The 17,782-nt window shown below is 50.5% G+C and overlaps 6 protein-coding genes across 6 annotated transcripts; 3 read left to right on the forward strand and 3 right to left on the reverse strand.

Moving 5' to 3' along the window:
* Positions 1 to 69: 69 nt before the first annotated feature.
* Positions 70 to 1,366, reverse strand: EDB91DRAFT_1196267 (Alpha/Beta hydrolase protein). Its single transcript, XM_041320592.1, has 3 exons — positions 1,127 to 1,366; positions 787 to 1,077; positions 70 to 730 (listed from the first exon to the last, which is right to left on the reverse strand). Exons 1-3 carry the CDS (start codon positions 1,346 to 1,348, stop codon positions 272 to 274), a joined length of 972 nt encoding a protein of 323 aa, XP_041182321.1. The 5' UTR covers positions 1,349 to 1,366; the 3' UTR covers positions 70 to 271.
* An 876-nt stretch (positions 1,367 to 2,242) lies between these two features.
* Positions 2,243 to 4,363, reverse strand: EDB91DRAFT_615901 (mannose-6-phosphate isomerase). Its single transcript, XM_041327894.1, has 4 exons — positions 3,745 to 4,363; positions 3,439 to 3,685; positions 2,938 to 3,384; positions 2,243 to 2,887 (listed from the first exon to the last, which is right to left on the reverse strand). Exons 1-4 carry the CDS (start codon positions 3,892 to 3,894, stop codon positions 2,478 to 2,480), a joined length of 1,254 nt encoding a protein of 417 aa, XP_041182322.1. The 5' UTR covers positions 3,895 to 4,363; the 3' UTR covers positions 2,243 to 2,477.
* A 431-nt stretch (positions 4,364 to 4,794) lies between these two features.
* Positions 4,795 to 6,330, forward strand: EDB91DRAFT_1333837 (carbohydrate-binding module family 12 protein; the record flags this gene model as incomplete). Its single annotated transcript, XM_041325437.1, has 8 exons — positions 4,795 to 4,894; positions 4,953 to 4,990; positions 5,047 to 5,421; positions 5,482 to 5,565; positions 5,622 to 5,813; positions 5,866 to 5,875; positions 5,929 to 5,996; positions 6,049 to 6,330. The coding sequence occupies exons 1-8, from the start codon at positions 4,834 to 4,836 to the stop codon at positions 6,328 to 6,330; spliced, it is 1,110 nt and encodes a 369-aa protein (XP_041182323.1). The 5' UTR covers positions 4,795 to 4,833.
* A 643-nt stretch (positions 6,331 to 6,973) lies between these two features.
* On the forward strand, positions 6,974 to 7,917 carry EDB91DRAFT_1078356 (uncharacterized protein; the record flags this gene model as incomplete). The annotated part of the gene is made up of 4 exons (XM_041315012.1): positions 6,974 to 7,032; positions 7,083 to 7,285; positions 7,577 to 7,749; positions 7,801 to 7,917. The coding sequence occupies 4 exons, from the start codon at positions 6,974 to 6,976 to the stop codon at positions 7,915 to 7,917; spliced, it is 552 nt and encodes a 183-aa protein (XP_041182324.1).
* A 362-nt stretch (positions 7,918 to 8,279) lies between these two features.
* On the forward strand, positions 8,280 to 13,686 carry EDB91DRAFT_1106339 (uncharacterized protein). The gene is made up of 12 exons (XM_041317475.1): positions 8,280 to 8,931; positions 8,985 to 9,113; positions 9,165 to 9,344; positions 9,394 to 9,456; positions 9,509 to 9,637; positions 9,688 to 9,723; positions 9,776 to 10,096; positions 10,147 to 11,187; positions 11,241 to 12,807; positions 12,863 to 13,037; positions 13,095 to 13,186; positions 13,246 to 13,686. The coding sequence occupies exons 1-12, from the start codon at positions 8,322 to 8,324 to the stop codon at positions 13,517 to 13,519; spliced, it is 4,617 nt and encodes a 1,538-aa protein (XP_041182325.1). The 5' UTR covers positions 8,280 to 8,321; the 3' UTR covers positions 13,520 to 13,686.
* Positions 13,687 to 15,063: 1,377 nt separating this feature from the next.
* Positions 15,064 to 16,969, reverse strand: EDB91DRAFT_1216918 (uncharacterized protein; the record flags this gene model as incomplete). Its single annotated transcript, XM_041320840.1, has 4 exons — positions 16,679 to 16,969; positions 16,423 to 16,632; positions 15,745 to 16,368; positions 15,064 to 15,695 (listed from the first exon to the last, which is right to left on the reverse strand). The coding sequence occupies exons 1-4, from the start codon at positions 16,956 to 16,958 to the stop codon at positions 15,064 to 15,066; spliced, it is 1,746 nt and encodes a 581-aa protein (XP_041182326.1). The 5' UTR covers positions 16,959 to 16,969.
* Between the last annotated feature and the right edge of the window lie 813 nt (positions 16,970 to 17,782).

Genomic DNA, 17,782 nt, shown 5'->3' on the forward strand with positions numbered 1-17,782 from the left:
GCAAATTCGGAATGGTATGAGTTTATAAATGGAGATCTCCCGGCGGACCGCGAGTTGCCGCAAGACTTTCCCATCCGCGAGCGTAACGTAATAGTGATAGTATCTAATAAGATTATTTTGTGCGAATCATCTGAGTACTGTGCTAGAGATTCTGGTGGAATAAATCGTGACACCACATTCCGTCCACATAAAATGAAATACATTGACAACGGTGCACTGTGCAATCCAAGCAAGCGTGGCAGAGTACTCTCACTAAAGTGAGATGTGTGCCTCAGCTCGCGCTCAAAGATCCTCCCACCCACTTAGCGACTAGGTCTTCCCAGCAGCCATCAAGCTGCATATGCTCCCCCTTACAAGCTACGAATTCGATCGCGCTGCATTCGTCAAGCTTTCGAAGACCTATCCAGTCTTCTTTGTAGAGGGGCTGTAGACGCATCGGAATCATGTCTTTGGTATTCGGTGCACTGAGTATCGGCGTCTGATCGGATCCAGATGGTTCAAAAGTGATGTCTTCGAGTGGTTGCTCAGAACCAAACCAAGCGCTCTCTTTGGGTACCACGGTTTTATCTTGGGCGAAGAGGACAAGGACAAGCTTATTCAGCGAGGCAAGGTTATCTGCATATGATGGATTACGAGAAGATGGGAGTGAAACTTCGTTATTGATGTCCGGTAAGAAGCTCCCTGAGGAAATGTATAGCGAGAGCCGTTGCGGGTCTCTGAAATACTGAGCCTGACGATGATTAAATTAACATGCAGGACTTGAACAGAAGGGATTTTATGACAAACCTGAACAAGATGCTCTTGTGCCCATTCGGTGTACACACCCCTGTTTGCTGCTCGGCGCGCGACCTGGCAAAGCAAATCCATCGGGTTGCATACTGGCAAATCTGATATCCCCATGTGCTGTGACCCAAAGGTGACCAAATTGTGCACTGGCGGGCTGTTATTGCGTTCCACGTAGCCACGAAGGAATTGCCCTCCCTGTGAGAACCCTATAGCATCGAAACCGCGGCTGAGCTCGGGTATCTCAGCAAGCTGCTGGGCGACTTGTGCAATTTGTTGGTTCACATTGCCATACTGACGGATATAAGTTATAAACACACAGAGTGGTAGTATGAGTGCTCACGAAGCCTGCACGCTGGTCTGTATTTGGGTCCTCGTCGATGAAGATGGAGTGGACAAATATGCCGGGGTGCATCTCCTTGACTTCGCTCTCAAAGCGCACCATACCAGGAGACGCGTAGGTATCACCCAGTCCGTGCCATATTACTAGGGGTCGTATATTGTTCACAGCCGCACTGGATACAAGGTTGACGAGACCTGCGAAGAGCACAATTGAGGGAAGCATGATGGCCGCGAGCAGGCTGCCATCCGGTCAAAGCCGCATACGGACACCGTTTTCAGAACGTGTTAGACAAGCTTATGTAATGTCGTCTTCCATTGCCGTGACCAGTGTGGTCCATGACGGTTTCTTCCCCACCACCATGAAAGTAACACCGCGACAAGTACTAGCACTGGCCTTTACCATGGTGGACTCATTCGATTTCCATCTCGATGTTTTTGGATGAATTTTCAACGCACTTCTTCGTCACTTCCCCAGGCCCCCATCCACCTCGCAGCGTGCCAGGATTTGCTGTATATTGAACAGCCATCGCACAGTGAACTATGGTATAATGTCTTTTGATCAAATTGCCAGATCAAATTGGCGGTCTTGTGGAACCTGGATCACATACAATTGAGTCCTGCTAGTCCTTCCCCTATCTTACCCGCTACTGTGATGGACATAAACTTTCCACGGCTCTCCCGGAATTATCTTTCCCAGAGATTTAGTTAATGACATTCGCTGGTCTCACCTTCCTCGGAATAAATCGCAATGCGTGAGTCAAACCGGTTGCGCCCAAAGAAGTCGCACAGCATGGGGAGCTGGTCCTCAAGAACGGCGGGCAAGGCTCTCCTGTGACAGAATTATTTGACCCCGGTGACTTTGCTGACGTTTACGATCCAATGGGCAGCAACTATCTCCTTGGATACGACAATCACTGCGCTAAGAGGAAATCGCAGAGTTTATCATTCCACGCGAAATAAACTTCACCAGCTTTATACCATTTCACTAAGGGAAACGCCCCCCTGTCGACTCCGCGGACTGTTTCCAGGGCGAGAGAATGTCTATCCAACGTTGCGGATATCATAAGAGAGTGGCCGGTTGACTGTGATCAGTGCGCTCTACTTCTAGGGAAACTCTCCCCTCAGGGGCAACGGTGATAAATTTTATCGAGAAGGATATTGATATTCAGTATACTTTGTTTGCGCTCTGATGAACTGCGTTTCGCTCCAGCATACTGTGGTGGGCAGTGTACTGACAAAAGTTGTAGTATCGTTGACAATGATAACGACTGGAATTTATGTTTGGGATAGAGCTGCGGTAGTAGTCACTCAAAACATCAAACATTCATCCTGCCAATGGTCCTAGCACTGAGCTAGGCAGCGACATACGCGCGGTATACAACCAAGTTGGAGTCTCCGGCAGTGATGTCAATCTTTGTTTCAGCTCCCACAAAGATGACGCTTCCAGCCTGTAAATCTAGCTCGCCACCGCCCCAGCTTACGCGGCCGAAACCTTCGGTGGCGATTGCGATTGAAGGTCCTGGAATAGCCTCGTGACTTTCAGTCTCGCCCTTTTGGGCGTTAACCTGGAAAACTGCGAAGTCTGGAATTGGAGGATCATATTTACGAGTGCGTGGCGTGATGTCGACCGGTTTGACCATATGCTTCTGCCAAGCTGATGCCGTGTAGGTCAGAACCGAAACAAGGTTGGGGATATCTTTAGGCTTGGGCGTAAGACCTGCGCGAATGACATTGTCCGAATTGGCCATGCACTCCATTATATCTTGGGAATCATTAGTAGATTGAGCTGAATACTACCAGGAAAAGACATACCGCCTTGCACGTAAGCGTGGGGTTCTCCAGCTCCCAGGAAAATAGCCTGCCCAGGGGTCATTTGGACGTAGTTCAACATAAATGCGCAGAATACCCCGACGTCCCCGGGATATTGTTCATTCAATGTTAGGATGAGATCTTTGACATCCTCTTCTACAGATTTCTGACCCCCGCGTTTGTAACGAGCGACGAGTGCCCGGAGTTGTGTTGCAATATTGGTAACATCGGCAGTCATGAGTGCTGAAAATAATTTCTTTAGAACTGCCTTTTGTTCCGACTCAGACAGAAGTGTGCAAGTCGAGAATTCTGTCACGATAGATGGATCGATCAGGGCTTCGAATTCGGGAACGGCTTTGACGTATTCAGCTATCCTCGCGATCGGCATGAAACCGCACAAGGCCTTGAAATCCGTCAACGCCAACGCCATCTCAGGCTTGTGGTTCGGATCTTCACACAACTTATGAGTGAGGGCTAGAGAGTGACGTAAACAAGAAATCTCACCAGTGTAAACTGTTGGTTGTTCAGCATGTAGTTTCTCTGCTGTCTTCTTGTCAGGGTGAGTTTGTATGCTCAGGGCCGTGCCAATGGCCAAGACCTTGAATAAGAAAGGGAGGTTTCCGTTGGTTGTGTCGAACCGCTGAGATACCTGGTCCCCTATCAAGCCTGGGTTCGCAGCCAAAATCTGGGCAAGGTTCTGCTTTCTATCAACCACTCCCGACGGCGATTTCACATGCGTGCCCATCCAAAGCTGGCCATTGCGCACCCATCTGTCAGATCTGCTGCAGACCGTGCTTCTAGATCACCTACTTCTGCGTAAGGAACTGATTGATTCAAAGTAAACCCATCGATTCCAGCCCCAGAAGCAAACTCTGAAACCTTGGAGTCCTTTCCCTTCTTCCCCCAATCGTAGTTCTGGATGGTGGGAATGATGTGGAAGACTGGCTCGATTTTGCTCATTGTGAATACAAATTGATCGTTATCGATGATGGTGGTACAAGTTGAAATAGGTGGGCGGTGACTGGAAGAGACTGTGGAGGTCACATATATATAAGTAAGAGTATGAACGTGCGGTCATCTTGCGGAAATTATTCGCATCCATGGGACTTTACACACTCTCTGCTTTCTCGGTTCGTTCTCTGGAAGGCTATGGAGATTGGAATGACTTGACAAGACGGCGTCCTTTTGAGATCTATCGATTACTTACTTCCGGCGGCCGTGATTACAGTAATGACAAGAAGAAGCAGTTCAGCGCGGCAGAGTCAGTGGGATCCCATCATTGAAGCCGGGGCAGAAACAAGTTGCTGGTAACAATGTGCTATAAACGACAAATCGATTTGAATTATTCCGAACCCTCGTCAAGTTCTTTGAATACTACTAGGACATTCCAGGGTCGATGCTCTTGCTAAGACTTGCCTTCCTGCTCGGAGACTTGGAGCTTGGAGTTCCATGGAGTTCGAAGACCACAAGGACTCATCTGCTCGAGATGATCGCGTTACGCGTACGATCAGTTGCCAGAATGAGAGACACTCCACGACAAATGCAAGTGTCTTCCATTCTGAACTACTTGATAGTATGCCTCGAGGCTAAACCACCCCAGGATCATATGCATATTTGTTAGTTCTTCTCATCTTGCAATCTTTGCCTCGTGGAAATGGAAATCAGATAATGGACAGCTGGTCAGGTCCGGCCGTCGACAGGGTCATATGCGCCCATTCGTAGTTCAAATCAGGGAGCAGCCAAGACATACAAGCTCTCTTTTCTCCAACAGGCATCATTTGGAGATAGGATCGCGATCTCTGGCGCAAAGTGAGAGGTCTCCGAGAGTATATAAGCCCACCGAATGCAACACAAGCCACCCCACTCCATTCGTCATCTTCGTATACACTCCAGCAGAACATGCTTGACTCTTGGAAACCTGGCACTCAGTACTACGATGGTTCGGTAGTCCTCTATGAAGGTCTGTTTCAATCCACCGTTTCCCTTATCGCTCTCAGCAATCAATCCATGTTCTGCAGGTGTCCAGTACAAGATCATTCAGCCTCACCGATCCCAGGTAACCCACTACCAGTATTGCTCAATTTCATACTCACCAATGAACTTCGGCCACAGGGTGACTGGACTCCGCCCGCGACGCCTGCCCTATGGGGACGCATGGAAGGAGGCGGCGGTCACCGACGCCCCCATCATGAGACATCTGGTCAATGGAGCGAAGACTGCAAGTCTCAACCATGTTCTCCATCATACGACCAACCTCAGCAGCAGCAACAAGTGGAAGGATGCGGCGGCGACCGACGTCCCCATCATGAGACATCTGGTCAATGGAGCGAAGACCGCAAGTCTCAACCATGCACTCCATCACACGAACAACCTCAGCAGCAGCAACAGCAACCTTACCAAGCCCCCCAAGGCGGCTTCCAGCCCGCTCGTGAGGAGGGTCAGAAGCACTGGTACGACATTGACGATCGCAAGAAGGAAGAACTGAAGGTACAATTTACTCCTCGATTATACTCCTCGGACCATCACATGCGTCATTTTTTCTTTTAGATCGGAGGAGGCGTCCTGGCTGGTGTCGGTGCCCTTGCTGCTGGCGTTTACGCCTACAACAATCATGGCAAGAATCAAGAGGAGGTATACTTAGTGTTCATCATCACTTGATACAGATCTGACACTCCGGTTTTGTCCAGAAAAAGGCACATGTCTGGTCGCAGAACAACTGGCTTCGAGATGCGGAGCAACGCACCAAGGCTTTCCGAAGCGGAAATTACCCCGGTCCAGTAGCATGGGTTCTCAATGAGGGCAAGAGCATCCCACGTGATGCTATCGAAGGTGGATTTGAGCGCGGCGCGCCTTTGTACATTTGTCGTGCTTACCACGAGGCAAGTCCGACAGCTATGTATCCTTGCCAAACACTGATTATGAAGCTTGTAGGGTGGTCTCAGTACGTCCCGAGTGGTGTCATTCGGTACTTTAACTGAATGAAGCCTTCTCTAGTGATCGGAAAGGCGTGCTCTGTCTTCAAGAAAGGGGCTGTAATTGGCTACAAGAAGGAGGAGATCCATGTAAGCGCAAACCGAACCGTGCTATTATCATCTGCTGAACCCATTGGAAAAGCTTGATAGATACGAAATTCTTGTCGGGGATTCCCGAGCCGTGCGATGGGTCAACTTTTCCGGCCAATTCAACGTAGCAGCTCTCAATGGAGTTCGACTTGTTGAAGGTGGCCGTGAGCCTGGAGGTGCTCTTCAGTACATCGCCCAAGCTCCTTACAATGGAGCCGTGCACCCGGGGAAGGCTTGCGAGGAGTTCGACTGTTGCCTCATCCCTTATGACTCCACAGAGAAGAAGGTCAAGGCGAGTACACATGCTAGCCACGTTGGCAGGATCTTAGGCTGATTTGATATGTTATCACAGGAGTATGCTGTTCTTTGCTACAACTGATAGGACACGCTGAAAGATGCGAAATTGCAACATCAGGTTGGTGTGTAAGATGTAACGATTAGCTCTGCCCATGTCAATAATTTTACTTCTTGAGAACTACTTTGAATGTTTCTCTTGGCCGTGTTGAAAGCGCTGGATATTTGTGCATACTCACTCTTTCAACAGTGGCTTACGCTGTCTGAATCGCTGTCTGTATTTTATATCTCGAGTGCCTACGTTGGTCTGCCAGTAACTCTTCACCACGCCGATTGATTAGATCCGAGAGAGGATGGAAACAACATTGGACCTGTCTCATGCCCTTTCTCTCATCTGCAGCGCTCATTTGCCAATCAGTGGTATAAGATGCTAGCAACAGGAGGTTGGATACCAGCCGCATGGTGCCAATCGTTGTATCACAAGTTTAAGAGACTGGCTGTAGATAATGTTATGGGACCTCTTCAGTCAGCAGCAGACGCCGTATCATAAAAATTCCCTCTGGTCTGTGCTGGCTGCTGCAACTGAGGTAATGAGTGCCATGTCCTCCAGCATAGGGTGATGCTGAATCTGGCTCGATGAACTTTGGTCGGCGCGAGACCTATGCTCGTGCGTGGAACTGGCCATGTGGGCGGGACTTGAGCGCCCCGTTGGAGCGCGAGCCTCTCGAGCATTCGCAGTGATGTAGGCTGGGTGGTTTGACTGCGAATGAAAGCTGGATGTTGGTGGCATAGCATCTGGCCGAGAGACCAGACGAGACCGATGTCAGATGGGTGGTGGGATGAATGTATCACAGGTCTGGCTCCAGAGGAGGTTGCGCGTGATTTTCGATCTGTAGGAGAGGGCTTAGAAGGTGCTGGAACAAACGAGGATAAGGTTGATGCGGGTGAAATAATTTCCAGCTGGGGGCGCCATCAGCAACGGGGCACTAACGTTGGTAGGAAGCATGCTGGGAGGTCGGCGTCCCAAGGGCTAGGGAATTTGCGGTAAGCATGCATAGCCTGCATGTTCTGGGCGATTACTATGTGCGCTACTGGAGGTGCACGAGAGGCGTGCCGGTGGCTCGGTTTGAATATGAAGCCATGTGGAGAGGAATCTATAGAGACATCCAAGTTTAGTATCATCCATCTGCTTCTCATACAACCATGTCACTGTCAATCGAGCAGCTGCTTCAGAGTCTTCAGGTTTGGAGTACATATCAGTATCGTGTTACTGCGCTTTTAAGCAGCGACAAATTCCTGGGTTACCTACATCGGACTCATCTACCAAATCGATATTCAGCGTCCACCTAAACAACGCTATGAACAACACTATGGTTATCGCGTCAACCGAAAATACATGCTCTACCTCGAGAGTAAAATCAAAACCGATCCCAACGCTTTCTATAATTCCATGTCGTTGGTTCGCAAGTAAATCAAGCACGGGTTACGGCTTCCTCAATTTGCGTTCAAGTATTGCATTGACCCAGAGCGGCACGACGAGGTAGAGTGTGACGAAGATCTGCATCGTTTTGAAGAGGACGAAGAGGACGAGTTTGTCATCTTGGTCCTCTCTGTTTGTTCAGGCTAGCTTCAATGCACGACCTACACAAGAGCCAATGACGTTGTTGACGAATTTGCCCGGTAACGCAACTCTGTGGTGGGTTAGTTACAAGAACATGTAAATCCGAGTCGTTTCGCGTGTGCACGTGTTGCGTCACGTGCATCTCATCGTGTTCGTGAGTGAGTAGAAACTACCTACACTGAGCGCAGGGAAGCTTCAAGGTGTTTTCAAGACATAGTAAAAGTCCTTGTATGCAATAGTCCTTCGAAGTTGTACTTGTATGCGATTAAACAGACTTACTGTGACTGAGCACTGAGTACTAATTTGTGATTGTTTGGCACAAGACTTTCCTAATTTATGACAATAGCGCGCGTTGAACACGCTTGAAACACACTACACGCTCCCGTTGGCCGACCGCGGGGGTGTCGATCATGGAAACGCCTTCATCAAACTCTTTGTTAAAGCCTCGTCTAAGGCTTCTCCGCCGTACACCAAGTCCTCGTGCCCAGCTGGAAAGTAGTGATATGGACTTCACCCCAGTTGCGGTTCCCTCCTCCGCGCGTTCACAGTTCAATGTTCTCGACGATGAGGATGATAATCAACCTACTCCTCGTATGCCAATTAAGAACATCGCTTCTTCTTCTACCAGCTATGGCCCAAATTCTGAATTTGGTCCATCTACTTCTTCTGCGATACCCTCCGATACTCCTGCAGCACGTCTCCGTGCTTTGCTAGCACGGACATCAGATTCCCCAACCGGAAGATCTCCTCCTACAAGACTCTTTACACACACATCAGAAGCGGATACTGGCTCTGTATCATCTCGTTTCACACCTGCCACTCCGAGCGTTACTCGGGACAGCCTGAAGGATTTGTTCTCTCATGCCAGGCGTGAGCCTGGGGACACGCCACAGAGGTCCAGACATCGTAGAAACAGTTTTGACACTAGTGAGATGGACATTACCCCCGTTGTTGACCGTGAAAGGGAACAGCATAAGGGCAAAAGGAAAAGTCTCAGTGACGATGAGGTTGATAAACCAAGTTCGTCGATTCCCTTCACTCCATCATCTTTGATATCTCATTACATATCAAAGAATCTAGCAAGGGGTCCGAATCGTCATTCCGATCTTCTCATGCAGCAACATTTGACACCCTTCGTACACGCCTCATGTCTTCCCACTCGCAACTCCTCGATCAAAATTTACCTACCGCGGTCTATGACGGTCAGCTTATCTATATCATTACCACGAGTACACCCGATTAAAGTCTATCAGTTACTTCCCAACCCTCCGAAACAGGTTCATTACTTGCACATGAGCCTAGTGTGGACGAACATGCTAATGCTAATCCGGCTTTATTACGGCCACTCGACTCCTCTTGGTTATCACCTCCAATAAGTGCAGCTTCACCTCATGGGACCTTCCAATTACCTTCCCAACTAGCATCTCACTCTAGTAAGACCACACATTGTAAATGTTTGCACCTCCTTGACTAGTCAATCAGATCTCCTGGATCAGGACTCGGAGATGCAGCACGCTATGAAAGATCTCGATACCTCTGAGGATGGTGGGCGATCATTCGAAATGGCGTACCGTGATGTGTCTCATTGTTTCACTAGCGTCAGCACCGACGCCTGGCCCAAGCACGCGCCGCCCGTCAACTACTCCGTTGCGGCCGCGCTCCTCCCTATCGTTGCGCGGAAGTTTGCGACATGATCAATCTCGGCGTGCCAGTCTGGAGTTGCCAGGTAAGTGATGCCCTTTCGCCTTTGTGTCACTCCGCCGACTGTATGCACAGAGTCAAGGGCGAGCTCGTCCCTTTCTGATGCTGATTGTGAGATCATACTTGTTATTTTTTTGGAGGCGAGCTCAACATAGTAATCCAGTCAAAGAGCAACAGCACTCTCGTGAAGAAGACCGTATGCATCAACGCGAACGCGAGTGGAACCGTCCAAAAGCACCATCACGTTCAGTTACCCCTGAGCTGCATCACCGGCACTCGCTGGAGTTCCACCGACGCCACTCTCAAGAACTGCCTTGGACATCGCCCTCTCATGTCAAGTCTCTTTCGAACGGAGGAGCCATATCAAGAAGTGGATCACCGCTCAGCGGCAGGAATCTGCATAGACGGGGTAGCGTTACGTCGCTTCGTAGTTTTGATGATGATCAAAGCTCTAGGCCAAGTTCCAGGGGTTCGCAGGCGGATTGTAAGCGACCATTCCTTTTCTTTCAGCATTACTTCAATGAGCTCCCTCAGATCGTGATGGGGTGTCCGAGCTTGACAAAGATCGCTACCTTGAGCGTGAACGTGACTGGAATAAGCGACACCCACCGCCTCGACCATCTTCAAGCCTTAGCTCACATTCAAACCACTCCCACACTCACCCCACTCGACCTCCGTCGGCCACGCCATACTCGACGCCGACGCTTGCATCCCTTCAACGGCAAGCTTCCAGCGCTCGACTATCGGGCGCCAGCTCACCTGCCAGCTCACTGGCTAGCCATGACTCATTAAGAGAACCGGAAGAACCGGAAGAACGAGAGGTAACGCATGAACGAGAGAGAAATTGGAACTCGCCACAGCCCAAGTGGAGCACGGAGAGGCATCATAGCCATGGCAGCAGTGGAAATGAGGTTACATCCGCAAGTGTTCATCTTTCCCAAAGCAAGAGCGGGAGGAGTTTGCGTGCATCTTCCAGTTTACCTCATCTGACTCCGGAGGCTCAGCGCAAGGGCTCACCGACGATTGTGAAGTCGCATTCTCACAAAGACAAATTGGATTCAGCGCTCGACGTATCAACGCCCATTCATCCGCCTCAGCGTGCAGCTCCCTCGTCTCCTCGAACCCATGGGGACAAGGGTGAATCTTCACCACGTACCTCACCATTTAAGGGCTCTGCTGCCGCTTCAAGATTTGGCTGGCATTTTCCGCGGACTCGTCAGCTTCCCCCTCTTGATCTGGAGAATTCACCCGATCGACCTGGACGTAGCAAGGAGCCTGATTCCTCACATAATCACATGCGGACCACCTCTTCGCCATCACCATCGCCAAGCTCTCGCCCATCCAGCCGGGCATCGGGTGTCATTAAGTCGAGCTCGATTCCAGTTCGCTCAACATCCAAGAAGAATGGTTTTTTCAGCAGCGGCAATTTTGCTTCTTCTACTCCTAAAGTCACCGATGAAGAGAAGTTCAAAAAAGGTCATCGCAAGCGGTCGACGGAGTTTACTGAGTCAGTGGGCAGTATCCATCCTCAGACTAGCATGTACGGTGCATTTGGGGACGAGGATATGGTCTTAGGTGAGATACATTTGCCCTGGCTTCTCTATCCATTCTCATTTGAGAATCTGCAGCGAGCGATGAGGAATCTGTGTCAGAGTTTGCTCCGCGATCCACCACTCCGGACATACGATCATCGAAGTCTTTCCCCGACGATGCTCCCAGCGAGACAGAGACAGAGGTTCTGGTGTCTCCACCATATTCGCCACCGAGACAACGCTCACCTGTTCAATCACCTCGTGGCGCTTCTTCCAATGATGAAGCACGTCTTCACAGAGCTCTTGCCTCAGCTTCAGCGACCTCGTTCCGACCTCTTACTCCTGACTCTCCATTAAGCACTTCTCATACCCAAGAACAGACGACGCCAACATCCTTCACTCCTCCGGGGAGCCCACCCTCCTCTACTCCTCCAGGAACCCCACCACTGGCCAGTTCCACCCCTCAGGATGGACGTTCTTCTGAAGCCATTCCCACCTTTGCGCTCACGACTCCACCACGTCGTCTTTCGTCAAGCACTTCCATTCTTGACTTCCGCACTCCATCCCCTCCACATGACCTCTCGAATCTTTCTGCACTACCTTCGTCATCTGAGGATGAGGTAGAGACACGCGAAGCGGATGTCACTCCCGTACGAGTGGATGAAAATGGCCTTGCCAATCCAAACTACACCGCGATGAAAACCCCGAGACCTCCTGGAGCCTGGGCTGCCACACCCGTACCCCCCAAGCACCCGAGGGAAGTATCGCCACCTCCTACCCCGTCTGAGTTGACTCCGACTGCGCCTTCGTCATCGACGCCTCTGCCTCGAGCCAACTCTGAACCCGAGCGCAATTCGAAGCCTGAGGCCCCAGCAAGCAATGGACTGCTCACGCCAATACCTTCTCTATCGCGTGCTAACTCACTTCCTTTACGCACCCCGGCACCCCCAGGTGCATGGATGTCAACCCCGAACCAACCTACAACTCAGAATGGATCAGCCGATCAATCCCAATTTGGTTCCATCGCAAGGAGAAAGAGCATTCTCAAAGTGCGCTTTGATGTCACGGAATCGGAGGCGTCAACTGCTGAAGTTGACAAATCGCCTTTGTCTTCTGTGCGTGTATCTGCGCCTGACTCTCTGCCTAATGGTCACGCACGACGGGCGGAAAACGTCCCTCTAAAGATAACGAATGGTTCTGCTCAAGGGAATGCCGTACGCGATCCGGTGTCAGCCAAGCCTGTTACTCCTGAGCGCTCTACAACACCCGTATCTCGTGCCAACGCACCATCACCACGTTCACTGAGAAAATCTCCCAGCGTGAAGGTTGTCGATGCATTCGGTCGAGAAAGGATTGACGACCTTCCGACACCGGACAACGCCCAGGATATGGCGGATGGGCGCGCAGATGCAGAAGACGCAGTTCGCCCATCGTCATCAGTTGAAACTCCTCGTACTCCTCGTACCCCAAACAAGAGTAATATTCGCATTGTCGATGCGATGGGAAGAGAAATTGAGGAAGAAGCTGTTCGTGTGATCGAACCCTTATTCGAAGAAGAGTCATTAGTCTTGCATGATGATTCACCCATTGGTCGCACTGAAACCCTGGCTCAAATGCGGCAAACGCTCCGGGAGTGGGCTGATGGGCTGAGTGATGGAGACAGGTAATATCACAAATATGGTTCAAAAAAAATCGCTGACTAATAGGAACTGCACTAGGTCTGCTGATGATCTCGCGTTGAACACGAGCCACCTTAAAGAACTCGAAGAAGTTTCGAGGGCAGCGCGGCATGCTCGGAATCAATTGGCTCAGACCCTTCGTGTTGAATCGATGAAAGAGCATGACTTAAGGCACAGATATACCAAGGACGCCGTTAGTGGAAGTGGGCTTTTGGTGAGACAAAATGTATATGCGTTTGATGTGGTCGTGCTGACTGGGTCTGACAACCAGCCGACTATCGTTGGCAGCAACAGTTCTTTCCACCGTGGTCTGGTTTGGCTTGGAGTTGTGGTCCAAATCGTATTCTTCCTTGCTATGTGGCGGTAGGTTTCTTACCTTCGTATAGTTTTTTCTCTCGCTGACCTGATGATTGTGTATGTAGATTTGCACATGTCCAAGCCCACCGACTTTTTCATACCGTCTATTATGATCCTCTATACCCAGAGTTGAATCCCTTACCTGGACGCTCCCATCAATTCTCGCCGCCTTACCCCTCGTTCCCATGGTCACTCTCAAGTGCTTATGAGATTGTGATATACGAAGGATGGACAGCTTTGAAGACGGAGCTACAGGGCACTGTGCGCCGTATTGGTGAACATGCTTGGGAGAGGTGGGGAGAACGCCCTTACGCCGTCGGGACATGGCCACCTACGTGACCATTATTATGATGCTGCACGTTATCTATATTTCATGATATTTCTATAGTACCGTCGAGAAATTTGGTTGAATGTTGTCTAGTACTAGTATTTCATTTCTCTTCATGAATTTCAGGACTGCAATGATCCGCGATGAAACCCTTCTTTTTGGAGCTTGCTGAGTGATAGCTGTCGTTAAGTATGTTAGCTTCCCGATACAAAACTTGCCAGATCAATGCTCACCTACATAACATCTGCAAATGGTGACCGTCCCTCCAACACCAACGCCCAACCTCCAAATCTTTCTGGCAGTGCAGCAGCAAATTGCGAGCAACTGTACAATTTCGCGGAAGGCACTCCCATCTCAGTGCACAAAGCCTGTGTCTCGGTAAAGTGTGTAGCTACAGCGAAGTCGCCATGCACAAATGCAACCTCCCCCAGTCCACGGATGCTGAATGCCTTGGTCTGCAGGTCACCTTGCACGTCACAACCTCCGATCGTGACGGTGAAATGAGACTTGGCTTCGTCGTACTTGCCTGCGATAAGCTCCATGCGTGCGGAACCATAAGAGTGGTGGACGAGCTGTTGCTCGTGACAACAACGCCCCGTGAAGCAGACAGGGATCCAACCCGTCTCAGACGAGTCGCCACAATACAACGTGCCGAAAAAAGAGCATCCAACTGTCGTGCGTGGATTTACAAGGCAGCCCTCTACGCGGCCGCGGGCCCATCCAGAGCATTCTGTACGATCTCTACAGTGAGTTGACACCGATATGGGTCTCAGTCAAAGCACTCAGTTTTATAACGCAGATATATGAAGAGAGTGGTTCTCCCGGACTTGGTGAATTCGAAGCAGGTTGAGAAGTTCTGCACCAAGCGAACGCTCTCGCAAGCTGAAATTGAACACCGGCTCCAGACGGTGACCAAAGCTGCTCGGAAGGAGCAGGCTGTATTACTCGCCGCACCACGAAACACTTGGTTGTGGAGAACGACGACACTCCCTCCACTACCTAAGCCTTCGCCTGCGCCTACTCTCTTGAAGTCAGAATTACTAGGACTGCCTCGGCTGACGGCAGCCGACGTTGGTGTTGGGGAAGATTGGAGCCACTTGAACAAGCGTAAGCAACGCGCGAGGAAGGAAAAGGTTGAGCGTGATTTGAAGTGGATGTGGACGCTGCAGGCCGCTCGGAAGAGGGAAGCTGCACGAGAAGCATTGCGGCTCAGTACACCAGCTTCATAGTCTAAATCTTTGTTTCTGTCTTTCTTTGTTTCTTTTTTTGAATCAGCATAAGGCGTTCATCATGATTTTAACCAGATGGTGGAACCTCGCGTACCCCAGATACGAATACTAGAACGTCTGTGAGCAACTCGGGGTAACCTGTGTTGTGAAATTGTTGATTCCGCTACAATTTCACAACACAGGTTACCCCAAGTACGATGATCTACCTCGCTAGATTATTACTAGCCCTGCTACACCAGTTGGAGATTACCGTTTGTATGGTGTACGCTGACACAAAGTAGTATCGATACGCAGAAGAGCGTGTGTCGTGGAGTCTAAACACAAATTTACGTTAAACTTTTGCTGATGCGAACCCAAGTCGCGGTACTTGTAAAGTTGGCGAGAAAATCATCAGCGTCTAATTCGCCTTCATCAGCGTCTGTATTTCCGCCTTCCCCTGGTTCTGATGATAGTTCCTGGAGAATTGCGATCCTGCGACGACGATGGCGATCCATATCGAGCACGGCCAAGCACTCCACCACCAACCTCCAGATCTGGGGGTGTATCCCGGGCGCCTTGTACTTCACAAAACGATCTAAAAATGATAACTTCTTCTCGCGACATGCCTCGGGGCCTGCAGTCGCCCATGCATCGAAAGGGCGAATTTCCGGTGGTAGGAGGACTCCCTGCCTGTAACGCAAGCAAACCCAGACGAGAACCCAGATGAACGACTCCAGATCGTGACGATATAAGTGTTCGACTTCGCCTCGTTGACCCTCTGGGGTGAGAAGATCAAGCGCCATGAACGGCACGGTCCCCGTGCGCTCGTTGCCCTGAGGACCCTGCCTAGTTGCCAACGATGACAGGTCAAAGTCGTTTAAGACACCGATTAGGACGCCCTTGTCGGTCTTGTAAAACATCATGTTGGGAGGGCTGACGTCTCGGTGATGGACTCCTTCCTTCCAGAGAGCGATGTGGCCTGCACATTACGTTAATGGAGATCCACATAGATGAAACGAACGACATACATAAGATGCATTGACGCCACACGTTGAAAAGCTCTTCGCCTTCGAGCGCCGTGATAGGCAGGAGCTTGCGGAATACGAGGATGTAGAGCACGCGACTGCCCTTCTCCGCTTCTGGAACTCCCAGTGCCTTCCGGATTGTGGATGTGGGATTCTCGAACTTGTGAGACCAAAGCAGCTGGGGAACATGGCCTTTCACGGCCTCTTCCTTCTCTGCGATCTCGGCAACCTTTTTTAAGATCTCCGGTTCGCTATCTCTTTGCTCCTCTGCCCAGAAGATTTTGGCCACCATCCCATCTTTCTTGACCCCTGGGTCGTTTGCGTACTTCTTGGCGAGAAATTTACTGGTGACGGGGAACACATTGGTGGCTCGTCCTTTCAGTCCGTAGTGAGTTACTCTTTCTTCAGAGCTGGTGTGCAGCTCAAGATCCACGCCGTCGATGTCGAGTTTGAGGTAACCTTCCTTCTGGGCTTTTTTGAAGTGCTCGTTTCGACCCCAATCCTTAGCCTTGAATCGTTGCAGCGCATATAACAGTACCATGAATCGTGGGAGATCTGCAACGAAGTCGATGCCCGAACATTGAATCGTGCCCTGCCGATCGTAATACCAGACCCAGACAATATTATCTGCGAAAGCCATGGTAAGAGTGGGATCGTTGGACAAATGAGAGAAACACAGACCGATGACAATAAGATTCAGGACATGCTTGACTGCAACGTTGGCAGCGAACATTTCGGCGGCGTAGAGTCCTGTCTGGACAGTCACATGTAGCTTGGAATCCTTGTCCGTGTCCTTGACCTTGATCCGCTTGCTGGAGGATTGCAGAGGTTCTTCTGCCTTGCGCTTGGAACTGGAGTTGCTGGCAGCGATACGGGCCGAACGGCGCTCGGCTGGATTGATTTAGATTCATCTCTGGAACTAGAATTAGTTACTTACCTGGACGGTCGGGCACAGGTCTTTTTGGTTGGGTCTGCGATGGGCCTGACGCGGCAGTCGCGGAACCGTCAGTTGCAGCAGTGGTCGAGCCCACTGCCAAATGTTCTGGTTTGGGAGCGACATAGCTGGTCACTGCGTATGAACCGGGCGGCGGAGCACAAAGCTCTTTCCCTGCCTTTGCCTTCCTCTTGAACTCGATCGAGGCTAGGACATCTTTCCAAGAGACATTGTTTTCCGGCACCATCGTTGCAGCCTCGGTCACGTGCTCGGGCTCTCCCATGTTCCAACCCGCGAGGGCATCGCGTGAGCTTTGGAAAGGAACGATGACCACGTCGGGCTTTCGTTTCGCTTCCTGCTTCTGGTTGCCTTTCTCTTGCTTCACATCCTTTTCAGCATGATGCTGACAGATAATGTCCAGGCCTGAAGCAACAGGCATTCCGTCGACCTTAATAATATCAAGACAAGCTAGCGCGATGTTGGTGGCTTGAATGAAAGGCGCGTAGTAGCCTTTTTCGGTTGTTGACGATGCACTGACAATCGTTATAAGGGTGATGACACTCATTAGCGAAAGAGTACTTACTATGTCTTAAGAGCCTCTTTGACGCCAGAAGAGACTAATGACTTATCGGGGATTTTAGGTGGTGCAGTCCCATTGCAAACACCTAGAACGGCCTCGAGACAGCTTGGCAGGAGGGCGGGCTGTTCAGTCTCGGGATCGAGAGAAGCGCGCTGCAGGAAAACTTGCAGCATCGTATCAGCTTGACACGTCTTAGCCTGCTCGATGTCGCGCTTAATCCATGGCCAGAGGTCCCCAACCCTGAATGAACATTAGGTGCAACTCGAATGCAACAGGAAATAAGCTCACTGAACACCGACGAGGTCGATATTTTCACTGATAGTAGCAGCCCCGCGGCTGTTTGGGGTGGATTTTAAGGAGCTAGTAGCCTGAGCTAGTGCCTTTGTGCGTGCTGGAGTAGACGATGAGCCTGGCTTGCCCCGTTGTGCGTCACCGGGCGACATGACAAGTACTTGGTGACGTTCGCACAGGTAGTGAAGTGGGGAAAGTGGAAAAGGTTAAGAAATAAACACATGTGTAGATTCTGC

This window comes from Suillus paluster (genome assembly GCF_016628075.1).
Source record: "Suillus paluster strain FC165 chromosome Unknown EDB91scaffold_5, whole genome shotgun sequence".
Lineage (NCBI taxonomy): Eukaryota > Fungi > Basidiomycota > Agaricomycetes > Boletales > Suillaceae > Suillus > Suillus paluster.